At 39.9% G+C, this 19,026-nt stretch overlaps 2 protein-coding genes and 1 pseudogene across 7 annotated transcripts in view; 2 read left to right on the top strand and 1 right to left on the bottom strand.

Annotated features, from left to right (window-relative positions):
• The window catches only part of LRP2 (LDL receptor related protein 2), a 172,931-nt gene extending 168,016 nt beyond the window's left edge, over positions 1-4,915 (top strand). For all 6 annotated transcript variants that reach the window (XM_032989751.2, XM_042784253.1, XM_032989752.2 and 3 more), the window contains 4 exons: positions 734-853; positions 943-1,050; positions 2,332-2,403; positions 3,410-4,915. In XM_032989751.2, coding sequence (XP_032845642.1) covers positions 734-853; positions 943-1,050; positions 2,332-2,403; positions 3,410-3,571 — 462 coding nt within the window. In that variant the 3' untranslated portion in view covers positions 3,572-4,915. The remainder of the gene's footprint in view (positions 1-733; positions 854-942; positions 1,051-2,331; positions 2,404-3,409) is intronic.
• Positions 4,916-7,195: 2,280 nt separating this feature from the next.
• Positions 7,196-15,366, bottom strand: LOC104365712 (annotated as a pseudogene).
• A 3,527-nt stretch (positions 15,367-18,893) lies between these two features.
• ABCB11 (ATP binding cassette subfamily B member 11) overlaps positions 18,894-19,026 on the top strand; it is a 60,187-nt gene continuing 60,054 nt past the window's right edge. Inside the window, exon 1 of the mRNA XM_032989699.2 lies at positions 18,894-18,995. The gene's annotated coding sequence lies outside the window, so the exon portion shown is untranslated. The remainder of the gene's footprint in view (positions 18,996-19,026) is intronic.

The raw sequence follows: 19,026 nt of genomic DNA, 5'->3' as shown, positions 1-19,026 counted from the left end.
CCTGGGTGTGGCTATCCTTATGTGGCACTTCTTAAGAAATACTTAACTTGGCATCTTTGCCCACCTGCTGCAAGCACTGTAGCTGTACCTCAGGGTTTGGCACAGTATATGTGAAGCAGCTGCTATCTACACAGCGGTCTTCATGCATGGGCAAAGTAATGATCTGTAATAAGTGATGTGCTAAAAACTGTGAAATATTTTATTTCTGCAATAACTCATATGTTGTAATTAAGGGGATGCACTTACTCCATTGTGTCAAAAAAAATAGCAATCTCCCTCCTGGGACAAAATGAATGAACCCTGTTCTTTTATATGTCACATAGTGCTTATTAATTTGTATGTCATTTTGAAATCTCTAAAATAAAATATTTATTTTGGGATTATGATTCCTTTGATATATCTTCCTTGTTGAAGTTGTGATTTGTGAGAGTCATCTGTCCTCATCATAGAATAAATTGAGTCAATTATTGAAACATGGGGGTTTTTTTGTCCAGCTAGGAAATGGGGTAATATTGGAACAATCAGTGGTCCAGGCAGCTAAATCAGGGAGTAAAATAATGTAAGGTAAACTAAAATTACAATTTTAACAGATGCTAGATTTTGTCTAAGTCTATGTGAAAGTAAACATGCATTGTTCCCTGAGATGAAGAATTGAGCTATAAATTCATTCCTAGGAGTATGGAGGTGTTTATTGCACTGCAATTGTTGTTTTGTGGGGTTTTTTCTTTCATAGAATGAAAACTTTGCAGTGGAGTCAGGGAAACAGCCGATCACATTTGAAAATCCAATGTATGCAACTAGAGATGGTGGAGCCAGCACAGCTACCGCAGTTACAGTTGTTCGGCCAACACATGTAAGAGAAACTCTGGCTTGATTTTCACCTTTCATTTTCCTTTATGATCTTTTCTTTGAAGAACATTGATTGGCCTTATTCTCCTACAGGTAGCAGCAGCTGGTAGTGAGGAAAATGAAAATTTTGAAAATCCTGTGTATGCCTCTGCGATATCTGCTAGTCCGAAGGAACCTCCTCAGCGTACAGATGCACCTCAGGTATGACACAGAAATGCTCTAAGGCTGCCTTGTTTGCTTTGCGCTCCAAATTGGGGAAACTGAATTGTTAGGGAAGCTGCAATACAATATAGTTTAAATTTTCTTTAATGCCATGGAGCTGGCACATAATCTGCATCAAGTCCAACTAACTGGACCATACTTACGAGAGCTGGTCAGGAACAGTTTAATAAGAGAAAAGCAGTACAAACACAGAATTGCCAAGAGCACACAGTAAGGTTCTATTTGGATTAAACCCCATCTTCTTCCTGGCCCACCCAGTTATTTTGAAGTGAATAGATTGGAACACAGAGTTTCATTCAGTTGTTTGTTGTGCTTCGTTTTGAGGGCAGATATTAATCTGAAGATTGTAATGTAACTGCTGTACATTGTTAATGCTCCCCAGCAGAAATGATTGTAACTAAGGCTTCACTTTGGACTTCTAACAATTGTTTGTAAACCCCTAATGAATTATACCTTGTTAGAAGGAGCAGAGTGTATGGTTTGGTTTTTTTTGTTTTTTTTTTTTTTTTTTTTCCCCCCCCCTACAAAGATGAAAACAAAATCCAAGAAGAATTACATTCTGGTGTAAAACGGTGAAAAAACAGGGGGGTTTTGGTGTGGGAAATTGAAATAACACAGTTAGTGTACTGTTATACTATTTTTTCACATTTATTTGTTATCTTAGTCATATTTAAAAGTGCTAGCAAGGACATTTAAGACACTTATTCTGTGTGTTCTTGCAAGACATTTTAACAATCAAGACTGAAGTATTGCTTCATCTAGATTATCCATGATTAATGGAAGATACGTGTTTATGTTTTAAAATCCATCTGAGTGAGCTGATGGTGGCTTGTTTACAGGACTATTTTCACACATTGTGCACTAAAAAGCACCTCTGATGAGCTTTTCAGTGATGGCTCTGTCAACCTGTTGTCGTATTTTCGTGTCCCTCAGTAATTTCTCATGTTGTTTTCAAGACAGGTTTTTCCTCTTTGACCTATTTGTCCAGAATGATAGGGTTCCATGAATTAATGTAGTCACTTTTATTGCCTTCTGGACTAGCCTCATGAATACTGCTTTAGGTAAAAGAACCATAACTGGTTATCTAGCAGCAAAGAAAGTTGGGTTGCATACTTAGAATTACAACATGGCAATGTAAGAACATCCAGCTGAAATCACCGAGTTAGAAGTCAGTGGAAGTGAAATCCAACAACAGAGATGTCAGTTTCTGGAGAAGTTGTGAAAAAAATGTGTAAAGTTCTAATAATTTTTATGTTTCAGGAATCAAAGTGGAGTTTCTTCAAGAGAAAAATGAAACAAAACACTAATTTTGAAAACCCAATATATGCAGAGGTATTGCTTAATATTGTATAATTCTATTTTTTAGCTAATGTACTGCTGGACATTGTTCTTGCTTTCATAGGATAAAGGTTATGGGTAGATTCTGCTGTTAGGTGAAGCAGCACAGAAATTCCAGCTCAGGTCAAGGTAGGAATGAGTTGGTTTTGAGAAAAATTATAAAGTCTTGTGCAGAGTGAGGTGTTCAGCAGGCATCCAGCTCAGGCAGCACAGCTGTGTTGCCAACCTCTCTGCTTTCCCAGCCCAAGCACTGTGGCCTTCTCCTCCTCCGGATCTCAGGTGCTGGTTTCAGCTTGCGGGTGCATTCTGGCACAGCTCAGGGACCCAGCACAAGTGGGGGGCTATTGTACTGCACTAAGAGTGAAGTGTCTATTTCTGCCCTCTCGGTCCTGCCTTCAGCACTGCACAAAAATTCAATAGCTCTACATACCACAGCCCTGTTTCTATACCAGCCCTAATTTTTTAAGATAGTGTGCCCAGTGGGTGGTATGTGTGCTGGAGGAATTCTCCCCTGGCTTGGGTATGAAGGTTTGGAGTTCTACTGACTTGAGCCAGTAATTCCAGCCCTTTTTGTTTTACAGTTTAAAATTTCCAGATGGCCTAAGTCACTTAAGAACCTCAGCCTCACAGTCACGTGACTAAAACTAGCTGCCTTTTGTGAAGAATTTAGGTTTCTAATGCTTGAACAAGGTGAGAGGGAGAGAGTTCAGGAAGCCAGGGATTAATTACCCCAACGCTAATGAATCTAACTACAACCAGTAGTAGTGGCAGTTATCTACATTCATAGATGTGCATAGAGACGTATCAAGCTACACCTGACATTAAGCATTAAAATAGAAGTCTCAGTATGTGGAGTAAGTTTGTAGTAGTGTATTTACTCAGCTGTACCATCCAAGGTAAATTAAATTAGCATTTAATTTTGTTACAGGCGATGATTTGCAGAAATAACGTATACCATGACACTTGAATGTAAACTTAGATTTTATTATTATTGTTTCAGATGGAAAAGGAACAGCAACTGGACACAGAAAATATCCCTACCCCTTCTCCTTCACTGCCTCCGAAGATTACTCTGAAGAGAGACCAACCATTAGCTTATACAGCAACAGAGGATACATTTAAAGACACCGCCAATCTTGTTAAAGAGGACTCTGTGGTATAACTAGGTAACTGATTTAGGGAAAAATAGACACATCCATTTGCACATGTATTTTTTATAAACAGAAGAGTAAGGTTCACATTCAAATGCTTTATAAAGATATATACATCTCTTAGCCAATGGCTCGAGATGTATGTTGAAACTATGCCTTGTTTTTTGACAAATGCCAATTTCTATTTTTATGAACAATTGTCGTGATGTACTATATGTATATCTTTGCACTGAAGCCGTCTGAAAGTAATGTTATAAATATATTGTACATTTGTAAATTTTTGAAAGATTATCTTGTTCGGTGATATTGCTAGTAGGAATCTGTATGGAATTGGTCATATCTTTAGGGGTAAATTCATTATATAAATGCTTAAACTAAAAAAGGACCAAACAAGGCAAATATAGGAACAATACTGATTCTTTAGAGTATATATTTATAACAGCACCTTTTAAAACTTCTACTGGTGCTTTGGGCATCTTTACCACCTATTTTATACACTACTGTACATAAAAATGGGTGTCTCTGTCTTGTGTTAAACAAAAGATGGAAGAGTCAATGCAGCATCGTTATGCTGAAGTTACCCATGCAAAATGTTGTTCTTACAATATTTGAACTGCCTGAGATAAAATAGTTTTCTCTCAATCCATAAGACACATACTTTTCTACTAGGTTCCAATTAACACTGTTCCATTAATAGTGTTTTTAAAAAGATCTGATATATTTAGATTTTAGTTCCATGAGTACTTAATTTAATGAGATTTCCTCTTGCTTATCAATGGAATAGCTCTGTTCTTGGCTGGAGTCTCTGGAAATAACTTGTGCTATTAAATGAAGTAGCTAGATTTCTATAACAGCTTATTTCCAAACAGTGAAATATGAAAGATATTGGTTCATTTAAGAAATTATTCAGGTTTTTTAATGTGAAAATTTAATTTTATTGACTATTTATTTCCTGAGGTGGACATTAATAGAAAGGGAAACAATTTCTACTAATGCAGTCTTTGTAGTTATCTGTTTATTTCTATAACCTTCAATCAGAATGCTGTACATCTTATTAGCTTTTCTAGTAATTAGCCAAGGTAGTATCCACAACATGAACCTTTTGAGGAAACTGAGTACCACTCCAGGAACATGTTATTCAGCATTCCTGGCTGGCTACTCATGTAATTTAAAGATTCCTAAAGTTATAATCACTGAGACTTCTGCTATTTAATTGTTTTATATCTGAGTTCTCAAAGTATATACTATTTCTAATTAGAATGCTTATAATTACTTTGTAATGTAATTTGATTAGAAAAGATGACTGGAAAATGATGCTGCTGAATAAATCTAATAAATGTATTATTTTATCACATCCTTATTCTATAATTTGTGTCGAGGGTCTATGTACTTTTTTCAGTTGTGGAGACTTCAGTGCACTCTGAGATGAGAACAACAGTGCTTTAGATAAAGTCAAATAAGAATAGTGCTTACTGCTTCACACAGCTGTCTAAAGTTCTTGATATAACATCACTGACATTGTCTCACTGTAAGTGTGAAAACTGGCCCTTGAAACAGGAAGCTTAATGATTGTAAGAGACTGACTATTAAGGTAGTATGGACATAAGTGATTAAAACCTTAGTTCAGTGAACTTTCATATCTGAGTGCTTTAATGTAGAAAATTCCTTAGAATCTGGGACCCAGCATACACATCTGTATGGCTGTGAGAAAGGATTTATTTGAAAGGCAGGTTACTGTTCTTAAGGAGAGAGTTCACTGTTTTTTTAAGAGAGAAGTCAGGGCTAACGTTTCCACAAGACTCACCTCCAGTTGCATACCACAGGAAAAAGTAGCATCAGTTTTGTGAATAGTCTGTCAACAGAAAGATTTGGAACGACTTTTGGAGTAAACTGCTAATATGTCAGTCATGTATCAGAGATACTTCTTTTTTCCCCTCTACAGTAATTTTAACTTTTCAGATGTGGAAAAAAAACCCCATCCCTGGGATACTGTATAGATAGGTAGTATGTAGATATGATTGTTTAACATACATTATGGTGAAGGATTCTTAAGCTTCAAGTGGGCCTCTTCCTCTCAGTAGTGTACCACAATGTATGCTTCTGAGTATGTAAAGTTCAATTTTTCGTCATTTGTTCAACAGAAGCTTTAGATTCTATTCCTAACTTAATTTTTCACTTGTACTCTTTTTCCCTTATGAGGAAAGTCTGTTCTTGGATTCTTGAATTCTAGACTCATTCTGTTTCTAGAGATTTCAGCACCTCTCTGTAATCTGCCACTATAGGGCTGATAAATTACACCATTAAGCTTTTTCATGTACATTCTTTTTGCAGCTGTCAGGCCAGATAGAGAGAACTATCTCTCTGCAGGTATTTATCATGAAACGAGGTAAAATATGTTTATTTTTGAAGCCATTTGCCAGAGAATAGAACCTTGATTAAATACTTAAAGGTTACTAAACACTCTTTACATTCTGTCCCTTTCTTACGCATGTACAAACACACACAAACAGAGTGATGAAACTCCTTTTCTTACATTTGGAGTTCTGACCTGCACATGGTATTTTTGTAAGCTTAACTGAATTGTACATTAATGATTAATCACCAGCACAGCTCTTTAGCAAGTAAAACCTTTACCCCTTCAATTTTAATATCTCTAGGAACATCAGTTTGTGAACCTCTGGCCAACATCTTAACAGATAGAAATAGCGTACAAGAGGCACAGTAACCTCAGCTAACATTTTGCCATTCTGAACACACTCTGTGTACAGTTGAACTAATTTGCCATAGCATACGCTAATGACATCTTTCATCTATTAAGTGAAATAATCATCCTTTTACTTTGCAAAGCACACCGAGGAAAAAAAAATATGCATTCACATTTTTTTCCAAATATTTTCCTTATAAACTATATTAATATTAGGAAGAAAGTTAAAATGTAAGTTTGGCTACTCTTTTTGCATAGTAACAAAGTAAAATGTAGGTTTGATTTTCCCTGTAATTGTATATCTGTAAAATAGCTTGTGTTTTATCTCTGCAGAGTTAAATAGTCAGGTGATTAGATGTGGTCAAATACTGCAATTGTAATTTTGGGAATATGTTAAAATAGCTGGGCTTTGTTATTGTTTGACTTCATGTTTTGTGTTCAGAAGCTTGTGAAGTTTAGAAACTCCTGAATATGACCATGAGCAAACTGCCCATGAAATAGATGGCTAAAAACATTGTATAAGGTACATGTATAAGATATATGTTCTGAAAGGCCAATGTTTTATTTCCAATTCACTAGAAGCCTATATGTTGATGAAGTCTACTTGAAAAACTGATTCTTTTAGTGTTTTTATTTTTCTTATTTAAAATTTTTTTATTGGGTGAGTAGTATTAACTAGCTTTGTAGCTGAATATTTTATGAATGCAGATCCTATAGAGGTATCATTTCTGAGCATAAAAAATGACCTTCAAAAACACGCTGGATTTACAAGCCTATCTGCAAACTCAGAAATTCCAGGTAAGGAAGGGTGGGAGGGTGGAGAAAGTGTCCTCTGAAAGGAATTTAAGCAGTCTAGTAACTGGTAAAGAAGCAGACATGTGGTTTTGACAGGATTAATATTTATTTCTGCAGAGCTGATATTGGTTTAATACTAAATGTTAATTAGAACTCCAGGAACTGACCTCCCACTAGCTCCTGGAGCTGGAAATGTCATACACAGCAGTGTGTCAGATAAACAGCTTGGGGCCATGGGGCGAGACAGCCAAAAGAACTTTGCATCCCACCCAGCTCTGTATCATGTCCTGGAGTACTTTGCTATCAGGGCATGTTCCATGAATTTTATGACTTTAGAAATATCAGTGTCACACAGTCTTTTCACTGATGATCTTTGAGCTTCTATATCTGCAAAGAACAAAATAAACCTGAAATCATTTATATGCAACATTCTCTGTGAGAGGATTCCTTATATTCAAAGGTTTGGCTACAGCTTCAGGCTTTCTTTAAACTACTGTCTCTAGTACTGAGAGCAGTATAGCTACAGCAGAGCAGAGACCAGAAAGGCTGCAGAACACCCAAAAGCCCAGTAAACAGAACCTCCCTGGCCCATATTGTGAGCCAGATGCTCACAATACAGTAAGTGCAGTGTGACACAGCACAACTCTTCAGATATCAGTAAGCCATAAAGTTAGCATATGGTCATAGCAATTAATTCTCCCAGGGCATTCTACCTCTAAGTATGGAGGGACTAGATGGTAGCATGACATCACATCTCACCAATCTCAAATGGGATTCTGTGAACATTTGCTGGACTTTATTCACAGAATCACAGATTGGTTGAGGTTGGAAGGGACCTCTGGTCCAACCCTGCCTTCTCAAGCTGGATCATCTAGCCCAGGTTTCCCAGGGCCATGTCCAGACAGCTTTTGAATATCTCCAAATATGGAGACTCCACAATCTCCTGGGAAACCCGTGCCAGTGCTTCGTCACACTCAGAGTAAAAATGTGTTTCCTGATATTCAGCAGGAGCATCCTGTGTTTCAGTGTGTGCCCATTGCCTTGGGTCCTGTCTGTGGGAACCACTGAAAAGAGGCTGGCTCTGTTGCCTTTATAGCCTCACTTCAGGTTTTTATATACATTGATAATATTCCCTCTGAGCTTTCATACAGTTCTTTTTCTACTTACATTCAACAAAGTATTTTTCTCCATAGGAGTCTCTGATCTCAGGAGTCAATCTCTTCCAAAGTCTTAAGAGGTATTTCTTGATGACATCTGACCTAACTACTGCCTTAAAGAAACCATGCTCAGCAATGCTTACTTTCACTCCAAAATGTTGCATCTCTATCCTAGAAGATAAAAACACACAGTAACCATCCCTGACCACCCAATAATGGCATAACTATTAAGTAAGTTGAAAGTCTGTCACATAAATGAATATTTGAGACTTTTATCTTCAAATGTCAAAATAATTTTGAGATGTTCAAATTAGCTTCATAACAGTGTACCTGTCCTGTAAAAGCACAGCAGGCAATTAACTCTGAGGAAAAAAAGCAGTGTCAGATAGATTCACAGCTTCCTGTGTGTTTTATGTTGGGCTGATGCAAAGGATGGAACAGCTAGCTGCATCTTAGACAAGATCTTGTCAAACAAAAACTTGTGACTACTTCAAATACTGTTGCATCATTTCAGCTTCCAGCAGGAACAGATTATTTAAGTGCCTGGGAAAAAGTAAGCAAACATTTTCAATCAGATTAGAAATTTAATCTCCATTGTATGGTTAAATGGCTATGGTTAAGTGATTAAACGTTAGTGCAATAAATGTTAGTGTGTTTTCTGGTAGCATGGTTCCCTCTATGTAATCCTGAGTTGTGATGTAATTCCTCTGGGATGAAAATGGCCTCTTCAGTTTGCTGGGCAGCCGAAGAGACCCAGGCAGGTACGTTCCAAAGTGTGCGAAGGAATGGACTGCATTTACATTAGCCATTAGTTTATATTATATTTGCTTGGGGCAAATACTTTCTTTATATAGGCATTCGTAATGGTTCGCAAACAACTTTCCTAGTTGTTGTGAAGACTTGACTTGCTGGGCTAGGCCTTAGCCTTCTCAAGGCAGTACAACACAACCAGCTTCAGTGAAGGGTGCACAGCTTAATTTTCTGAAGTTACGAGTACCTCTGGTATTGTGGTTGCTGCCTGGAATTGCCCAGCTCATGTCCTTGTAGAGCATTAGAGCAAACTAAAATGGGTTGTAAATGGGCAAGTACAACAAGGTACAACTTTTGCAGGAAACTCTGGGAGTCTGACCAGTCTATACTGTTGATTTAATTTCATGTACACAGTGGATTCACATGCCTGAAAGCTGCATGCTAGCTGTTTGTCTAGGATATGAAAATTCTTCCTGGCGGGTCTGTTCATAGTACTGGACATTGAAATTCTAAACAAGTGACCAACATCCTGTTATTTTCCTTTTCCCCTTTAGGCAAGATTTCCAGAGAGAAAACAAGAGGATCAGTCACCCTTCCTCAGCACATCTGGAATCTCTTCTTGGATTCATGCATGTATTTCTAGCTGCTCACCATAAGGTGTCAGAGAAAGCTTCCACGCCCCATTTAGACAGTCTGTAGCCACTGCCTACAAAAACCATGAGGTTTTTGGCATTAATTAGATTGACTACTCTTCCCTCAACTTTTCTCAGAAGTGGCAGAAGCTTGAGGATGATTTCTATCAATCCCAGCAGACTAACATCAGCACTGTGTAGAAGTCTTCAATCCTCAGCAAGTCAGTGAGTGCTTCAGATGCTGTTCCTTCAGCATTGCTCACCAAGCCAAAAAGCCCTAAGAAAATTACAAAACCATTTATTTCAGAATGTGGCAGTATCTTATCCTAGAGTTTCATATGTAGCATTGGAAACCAAGTATACAGTCTACAAAAACTTCAGCGAGATGAATGCAGTTGTCTGGAGTTTGCTTGTATGATCTAGTCTGTACACCTGGCAAAAGTTGCTGAAGGCCTTGGGCGATAACTCTAAAAGAGCATGGGTAAAGTGTTAAAGGAAAATTATTTTAGTTGGAGATATGGGCCACCATGCTGGGCTTTATTATTCAGATCTGCTCAAGTATGTGGGCTCCTAATACACACTTACATTCTTGTGAAAATCAAATAGTCTACATAAAAGACGAGAGACTGATTTTTCTGGGTTGCGGTCTAAAGGTCTGAACCAGATGTGTGGAAGTAGTCAATACTTCTAAAAATATTAGCTTAACCCTGTGTATTGATAATACTACTTTACTACCTTATAAATTACTTGAGGAACTTTAGATAAATAGTGACGGTTTCCAGAGTTTGCTGAGGACAGCCTGCACCTGAATGTAGAGGCCGAAGGTCCAGCACTCAGCCTCCATAAACAGTTTCTCAGACTGATGCGAGAGAGTTAGCAGTGGTTACCCTGACTGAGAACGTGCAGCTTTTTCACAAGCTGGAAGCAGGGGCCTGCTGGAGGAGGTAAGTGCTAATAAGTATGTTGTCCTTGCCCTCAATCACTGCATTCAGGAATGGTCTGGAACCCTCATGATGAGGTCAACAGTGTTTTACAGGCTTTGAGGAGAAAGTCCTACTGGTAGAAGATATGTGTTTTGCTGTTTTAGCTAGTTAATTAATTAACAAGCTTATTGAATATTTAGTATGACTGTGTGTTGCAGCTGATAGTTGCAGTGCTGTAATCCCCTTTGGTGCCCCTTAACAATGTCTCGTCTGAGCTATCAGTGCTGTGAAAGAAATGTGTATTGTCACAGTTGAATATATTTACCATTCAGATCTTTTTATCACCCTTTGCCAAAAACAGCAGTTAAGTCTTGTTTTGTAACTCCACTCATAGGTATCCAAGGACAAACTCTTCCTCTTTTAGACAAGTGCTCAGAGGTGTATGATAGCAGTAGTGAGAGCTACCTATTTAAAAACTCTGAGAAAACTGGCTGAAATTGCAAGTGTTTAACTGTCACAGCCAGTGCACATTGCAAAAGTCAGATTTATTCAGCCATGCAAAAATACTCATCTGCTCTTCTTCAGGGCTGAAGAAGCCCTGCACCGGACATTTTTAATTGGGTGGGCTGGTTTTATTGTCAATAAAGCTCTTTCTGGTACCAGTTAGCACCTTCTACCCACTGAGATTCTTTGCACCAAAAAAGAGTCTGAAAAACACACCTGGGAATGAACTGGGTTTAATAGACTTAGCAACTAGATTTTTAGGCACCCTGTCGGTGAAAATGTTGGCAAGCTCAAAGGCATTGCTGGAGAGATCCTCTTTGAACTGAGAAATAACAGAACCAATGAGTGAATGCGTTTCATCTGTAAGATGAAAAATGCCTCTGCGGAGAGCAGAGAGGCACCAGAAGTCTTAGCTAGACCAGATTTGGTTATGTTGAATCATTTTTCTGGGAAATTACCTTGCCACTTGCCCTTGCCAGCTGTCTGGTCACAAACACCACAGCCCTGGCAATGCTGTTGAAGTCAGCCAAGTTCAAGTTCACTGTCTTCAGTGAGAGTGAGGAGCAGGACTGTAGCTCTTGACTTCCTTTTTCTGTGGTACATGCAGCAATGCCACAAAATCCCCGTTTGTCAAGCCATTTAGCCAGTGAGTTTCCAAGCCTGGTGTCACAGCCTGTTGTGAAGACATGCTTCCCACTCAGGTTTCTCACTCTGTGACTATCTTTGATGAGCCAGTAAATGATAAGAGAAAGTATGGAAGCCAGAATTGCTATGTGCACTGGGTATGAAAGTGAGAGCTACAAGCACATAAGGTAATGATCTAGAAGTGCAACAAAGCAAATGTGCTCAGCCAACCCCCAGACTTCCTCAGACACAATTTCCATAAGGGGCTTTTTTTTTCTGGTTGCAGCCCTTCCAGCTCATTGTAAGTTAGAGGAGAGCAGGGGTGGAAGCTTTGGCACAATGTGGTCAGGATCCATGAATAATACGTGCATTGGCAAAAGCTCCCCAATCTTCCTTTTCAATAGATTTCCACTGTTTTCAAGCTTTGATGACCAATCTTTATAGTCAGCCCTGTCCTTTCAGGGCCTGTCAGACTGAGAGGAATGACTATCAGTTCTCACAGTAGCATCTGTTTTTTTTTGTGGACATTGGTGATTATTTGTGCTAATACTGGAGAGAGGAATTGCTCCGGGAAGGATGATTCTCTTTGACTGCCCCTATGATGCCACCCAGGCTGCTCTTCTAATCTGTAACATCTATGTAACTGTGTAATCTAGTGACCTCAAGAACAACCAGAAAAGCCTAAGATGTAGTGGTGGGTCTGATGACTTACTTGTTGTGTGACTTGTGTTGCGTGATGATGAGTGATCTGCTGTCTGCTCCTTAGACAAGGTAGACTTTGGGGCAGTGCCTGAGTCTTCTGTCTCCTTAATCAATGCCTGTTTAGCACTGATACACAGCACGGTAGAATATATTGTGTAGGAAGTGCGTTTGTATAAAGAAGTGGGGAAATGCATGGAGATGTTGCCCCCCCTCAGTACTGGGTGCCTCTGTAGCCATCAGTATGGACTTCTGAGCTACTGATTAACGCTCTGTGTTTTTAAAACGTTAAGCAAATATATACAGATAAGAGTATGCTTCTCCTTCCACTGCAATCTACAGGGAGGCTCCCACTGAAATTTTGGGGTGTTAGATTGGTCCCTGGGCTGTACTGGTTACTTTTGCAGCCCATTTCACTGTTGTTTTGAGGCGGATCTATTTGGCCCTCTACTTCAGGTACTTCACTTAGATACTTGGCTTTTTTTTTGCTCTGAATGTTCCTGTTAAGTCTGACAAGGATTGCAGTGTTCCCGAATGTTTGCACTTTGGAATCATCTTTGTAATGTTTCACTGTGTAGGTGACATTTTTCTGAGAGGGCTCACAGAATGTGCTCCAACAAAGTGCCATTAAAACTGCATGAAAGAGCTCAGGCTAATTCAGGCTTCTGTGCTGTAAAATAAAGTCTGGAAACAGGATGTTGCAGCAACCGATCACAGATACCCCCAGTCCATTTGCAATGACGTGCCAGGCAATGACATTTCCTTTGACTGCTGATTTAGAATTTGGAGCTGAGCTAGACACAGAGAGAGAAGTTGCTAGCAGCAGGCTTTTGTAACTCCACACCAATAAATCTCATCAAGCTTGTGCTGTGATATATCATTTTAGGACTCAATTCACCCTTTTCCCAATACAAAATTAAATTAAATAATAAGAGATTTAGGGAAAAGATTAACCTAATTGGAAACAGGAGCTGTAAATCACACCTTTCTTCCTTGGCTGCACTATAGGGAGGCAGCAGCAGGCAGTGAGCGTGCACTACTGGAGTGCAGGTTAAATTTGAAGCTGGGTCCAGTGGAGAAGTCCTGGAGTTTCTGGCCAGGATGCCTATTTGGCTCCTGTAAGAGGAACACCTGGAACTGCTCTGGTTAGTATGAGTCCCTGTGTTTAGGCAACAATAATTGGCACAGAAGTGATGTAGGACAAGGGGCAGCACTGCATGTGGAGCCTCTGCTGTTCCTCTCTCCCCTACCAGCCCCAGGTCAATGTTCCTAAGCCTGCAACTCCTAACCGCCTAGTTCTCCTCAAGTTCCAGTGCTCCTCCTCCAATAACACATGGGCATTCGATGCTGAGCAACATGGTAGGTTTTGCTCTGCTGGAGCCTTCTGGCAGTATTTATTCTGCTAGATGATGTTATTGCTGCTAGAAGGAATCTGGGGTCAGAAGGATATAGTCTCAGTTAAAGTTTTCTTCCAAGAAAATAGTCTAGTTCTGTGAATGTACAATGTTATGCAAAATACTTCTTGTTTGATAATTGTGGAGCACTAAAAAGGCCACTTGTTTTCCAGGGGCATATTGATTTTGAAATAGCTGCCTGGAGTGGCAAAGAGTGTGTTTCCAGAGAAAATGTCAGTATGATACTTGAGGAGTGTTGATATATCTTCATAAATATTGAATTCTAATGACTAATGTAGCCAGTAAATAGCTAAAGGCAAATTCTACTTTCCATTAAAACTTTGATATTTGCCTGGTGAATTGAGAACTCTTGGGATAGTGCTTGGCTTCTTACGCCTGGACAAGTGCCATTATAAAAGCAATTGATTTTAGAGAAAAGCAGCATAACTACACCAAGAGTCCTTTAAGTTCCTTAGATGGCTGCAAAATAGAGCATCCCTCTGCTTCTCTGCATTAAAGGAAAGTGAAGCACATAGATTGCATTGAAGTTGGGTGTTACAGTTTTACTCCCACAGCAAGTTTGCTTTGATAGTCATGCCAAAGAATCTCAGGCTGGGGTGAAGTTTGGGGTCTGGGTGTGCTTTGGATTCCTTCATCCACCACTGTGCTGGCAGTGCAAACCTCTGGAAGCCCATGCTCTGCAATGGGTTAGAGTGACCCACCAGGCATGTGGAGGAAGAACTGCCAGGAGGAAATTTAGGGACTGAGGTTGTTCAGCAACAGCATTCATGTAGCACTCAGTGAAAGGTTTAGATGCATCAGACAACTCTCTGACAGATCACCCAACAGCTCTCTAGAGTCTAGGAATTAAAAACTTTAATAATTGTTCTTTCTTCCAGAGCTACAAAACCACTGGTCTTCAGTTAACAATTTGAACAAATAGGCAGGCACAAACACATCACATCTCCCACTCTTAAGTGAGGTATACCTGCACATGCAGGGCTTTGTGCTTTTGTATAATGGAAAAGGAATGTAAAAATAACAGTGTGATAATTCAGTTTGGTAGTCAACAGATAACTTAAGATCTTCAGTAATATGTCACCTTAAAAGAAATATATCCGATATATTTATATATATATACCAAAAGAAGTATATCTCAGTATTTTGCAGGGAGATGAATGTAGTCTGGTACAATGGGGGCTGATTTCTCAACATGATTGTATCTTTCTTTGTATGGCTTGCCCTTCAGATTTTTACCACAGCATTGATAAAATACCCAGGAAATAAACCCCTGTAAACTATTTGGTGACTGACCCAATAATTGAAAATAAAGGAGTAGAGAAAGATTCCAGATGTTGGGAAGAACATTTCTGAGTCAGCATTTTATTCAGACCCTGTAGGTGCTTAAATAAGCAGCAATTGTTAAAGTCACCCTAAAAAAGAAGAGAGTGCATGTTTTCTTGTCTGTCCACTCATAAACAAGTGCTTAATTTGTTCTCTTAGCTATTCTGTAAATATATATAATGGGTACTGCTCACTATAACAATAGACACGAGTTCGGGTTTTGTGCCATTACATTCTGAGGAGACATCTGCAAGCTCAGTCTATACCTCCAGGTGCTCATGAGTTGCCCTCACCAGTTATTTTCAGTGTCAGAACATAGAAACAGCCCAAGTCAAACTTGGAAGCTTGAGCACGAAGACCTGCATGGTGATAATTAAAAAAAAAATCTCATTGTAAATTCTGTGTCTGGTGGTGCTTTCTGATCGCTGTACATCAGCTGACAAGCACGGCCTCTCTCCCTGCTGTTGATAATGACTTGTTCTGTGATGCTTCTACCTTAGGGATTTACTTGGTATTAATCTTCTCTATATGCTCCATGCCTGCCTATCCTTCCTGTCATATAAGCATTGCTGGCTATATACAGTAATCTACAGAGCCAGAGGGACTGTTGAGACTCATTAGGGAGAACTAATCTACTCATGTGGGAAGGACTGATCTGTGCTTGGTCTTGAAACCAGCAGGAATCTTTCCACTGATTTAACAAAGCTTGGTTCAGACCTCCACCTTTTCTCTTGCATGTGAGCAAGTTGTTACTGATATGACCTAATCTTTTAAGATATATCCTTGTGTGTGAAAACTTTCAGGGCTGAAATTATTTCTCCTAGTTTATGGGCAGCTTTTTGATACTAGAAGCAAATAAATTGCCTTAGTGACTAAGCAATGTTTTTCAAATAAAAGTTCAAATTCTACAAACTGTGCAAACAGAAGCTCTATAGTTTGCATGGGAAAAGACTCTAACATATGACTGCTTGTTTGCTTGCTCCCTGGCCCAGAATCTGCTAGGCACTTCTGATTCAGCTCTGAGTGCTATTGCGTAAACACATAAACCGAAGTCCCTTTCTCCACACCTCCTCATTCACTGCCCTGTGTGGTGCTGGATGCTGCAGGAGGCAAGGAGGGTTGGGCAAAGACTTTTCTCAACAGCAGAACAAATGAATAAGCTTTTTCTGAAAACTGATTTGAAACCAACTGAATGGGAAGGAAAATAAAACTGGGGAAACCAAGTAGGGTGGTAGGATGGAGCTGGAAGTGATCTGGCCCTGTTCAATTGAGCGGGCCACGGCACTGGCAGCCCATCCCAGCCAGGCTGGTGACACTTGTCTGGCTGCTCCCCACCAGCAGCTGCGGAATTGTTAGTCCATCCTCTGCTTGGTGGGCAGCTCTCTCCCCTTTAGTTTCTGTTGCTGCTCGTTTTGGCTTGGGCCGGGAAATTCTTGCTTCTTTTGCCAATCTGAGGGCCACACCAGCCCGAGCTGCAGTGTTGGTTGTTACTGCACCTTCAGCACTCTCAGGGCAGTCAGGAGATTTCAACAGGTGGCTGGCAGAGATTTCCTCTCCAGTATGAGCCTGGCAGATGTGCCTGCTGGGCCTACCTAGTTCTGTCTGGCCTGATTCTAATGACAGGCTCTGCAGCATGGTTGAAATGACCACAAAACAGCACTCTACCAGTATGCAAAGCCTGCTGCAGGGGAACATTTCTCAGCAGTGTCAGGTCAGTCCTCCTATTGTAGGTAGCAATCCTTTGCCTCACAAATGTAGGTGAGAAAAACATAAAAGGAGTTTCTGTTTCTCTTTACTGCTGTTTTGTTTGTTTTTCTCAGCAAACTACTTTTCATCTATAGAAAATAATTTCAGAAAGCTGAATAGATTCTGCTTAGCGTCCCGGAAAACACTGAAATGAGGAATTTTTCCAATAAGTTCCCTTTCTCACAGAGGATATTCTGACATGCTCAGATAACAGCATGCAAGGGAGCTTAACAGAAGAGAAACCGCATAAGCAAAATGTGAGCCTCATATGTAGCTTTCCTTTAAAAGCATGGCATGAGTCAGACTTTCATCTGCAGAAAGCAGCACTTGACTGATTTTCCATTGACTCCTTAGGTGTATTTTGTAATGAGATCCTAGAAAGGATGTGGGAAAAATTACCATGCTTGAAGCATAACATTGGTAAAGGAAATTTGGTTCTCGAGTGGAAAGCAAGAAGCTAACGTTATTCCTGATGGACAAGTGAAGGCATTGAAGTGCACCTTTGTGTGCTTGCTCCAGCAAGCTAATTGGAGCCAGGTCCTGTGGGTGCAGTCCCCCAGGATGTTCTGGCCTTGTGGAAGTCAGGGGTCTTCTCCTAAACAAGTCCCTTCTAGTCCCTTAAAACTTATGTCTAAATATTCACCTGCCTCATAGAGTCTTGTGAGCAGGACAGGTTTTGATAGCCATAGCAGAGCACACTCTGGTTTCCTCATTTCCAGAAGTCACTGGCTTTTGTTGCTAGCATTTGAGTAAATGAGGCATCTGGTTCCAGGAGAGAAAATATCAGCAGAATCTGGTCCTGCATACAGTGAGAAGTAATACATTGAGCAGCAGATATTTTTCCTGCATTTTCTAGTTAAATGACATATTTACAGTTAGTGTTCCTTATCCCAAATTCTGTTTGTATTTTCCTTTCATTGTTAACCTTTGCAGTGCTAGGGTCTCACAGCAGCTGACAGTATACTTGTGGTCTGACAGGGTCTGAATTAAACCAGCTAAACTATAATTTCTAAAGATAAAGCTCAGAGTAGGTGGTGTCATATCATACTTTGTTTCACTAATCGCTTTTGGCTGAGTAATCTTTGTGGGGGGAAAAAAGAGCTTTAGCTTCATAGAAAGGCTCTGTGTAAAATGACACCAGGGCTGTCTGCTAAGTTCAGAAGATAAGATTCATATCCCTGTGGCCCAGTGATGCCCTCTCTGTAGGAGCCAAGAATTTCACCCACTGAGATGGACCTATCTCTTGCCTGGAAAGCTAATAGCTCATGCAGACTGGGACAGGGAAGCTGCTAGCCAACCAGACAGCCACACAGCATCCTTTGGATTAAATGTTAAGTAAGGAAAACTTGGTTTTCTGTCACTTTTATTGACATAAATTTAGTTTTAAAATGAAATTTACTACAGCAATGTCATCAATACCTCAGTAAGAGTAGCCATTTAAGAGGTATTCACCTCAAACCTGATCTAGAAGGAATAACTTTTTCAGATAACTGAGATACGAATTAAATGACCCTACTAAAGCTTAAGCATAAGCTGCACTGAGAAAAGTAGAATTGATATGTTGCATGCTCCATAGAAACTAAACTGAAAACCAGCACTATTTGGATAGCCACCGGGTAACTTGCTCTTTAGCCTGATCATGTCACAGCAAATTCACCAGCATGAGAAAAGCATTTGTTTCATTGCTGAGTAGTTTCCATGGCAGTATGAAATGGCTTCCTGAGCAATGTGCAGTTACAGACTTGATGCGGGGTCTCTGCAGTTCTCAGGCACTTTGCCATGTTTAATTCTAGTGGAGTCGGGTCTTAACAGGCACTTGTGTCAGGAATTGAGCAAGAGCAGCACCACTCCACAGGAATTACTCAGCATCTCACAAAATGCAGGGCTATTATTTTTATGCCAAGAAATAGCTCCCAGACTTGAAGTCTTGCAAGATCAGATTTTTTTTTTTTTTAATACCCGTCCCGTCCCCACCCCCGCCTCACCCCCCCCACTTTAACTGTCCACTACCTTAATTGCAGGTATTGGGCCTCTCTAATTGGATCCACAGTCTATGTTTGTAGGTACAGTTCCTTTACAACAGAGGGGTAACGCTGGACTTGAGATCCTCAAGATTTAGCATGCTGACCAGGAAGATGCCTCACCTAAGTCTGGCAAAGTTGTGTGAGTAAGAAGGAGTGTGAATCCCAAACAG

This window comes from Tyto alba, unplaced genomic scaffold (assembly GCF_018691265.1).
Source record: "Tyto alba isolate M040663 unplaced genomic scaffold, T.alba_DEE_v4.0 Super-Scaffold_7, whole genome shotgun sequence".
In the NCBI taxonomy this organism is placed as follows: Eukaryota; Metazoa; Chordata; class Aves; order Strigiformes; family Tytonidae; genus Tyto; species Tyto alba.
Note: the sequence above shows the minus strand (reverse complement) of the source record. Positions and strands in the feature narration are given on the sequence as shown.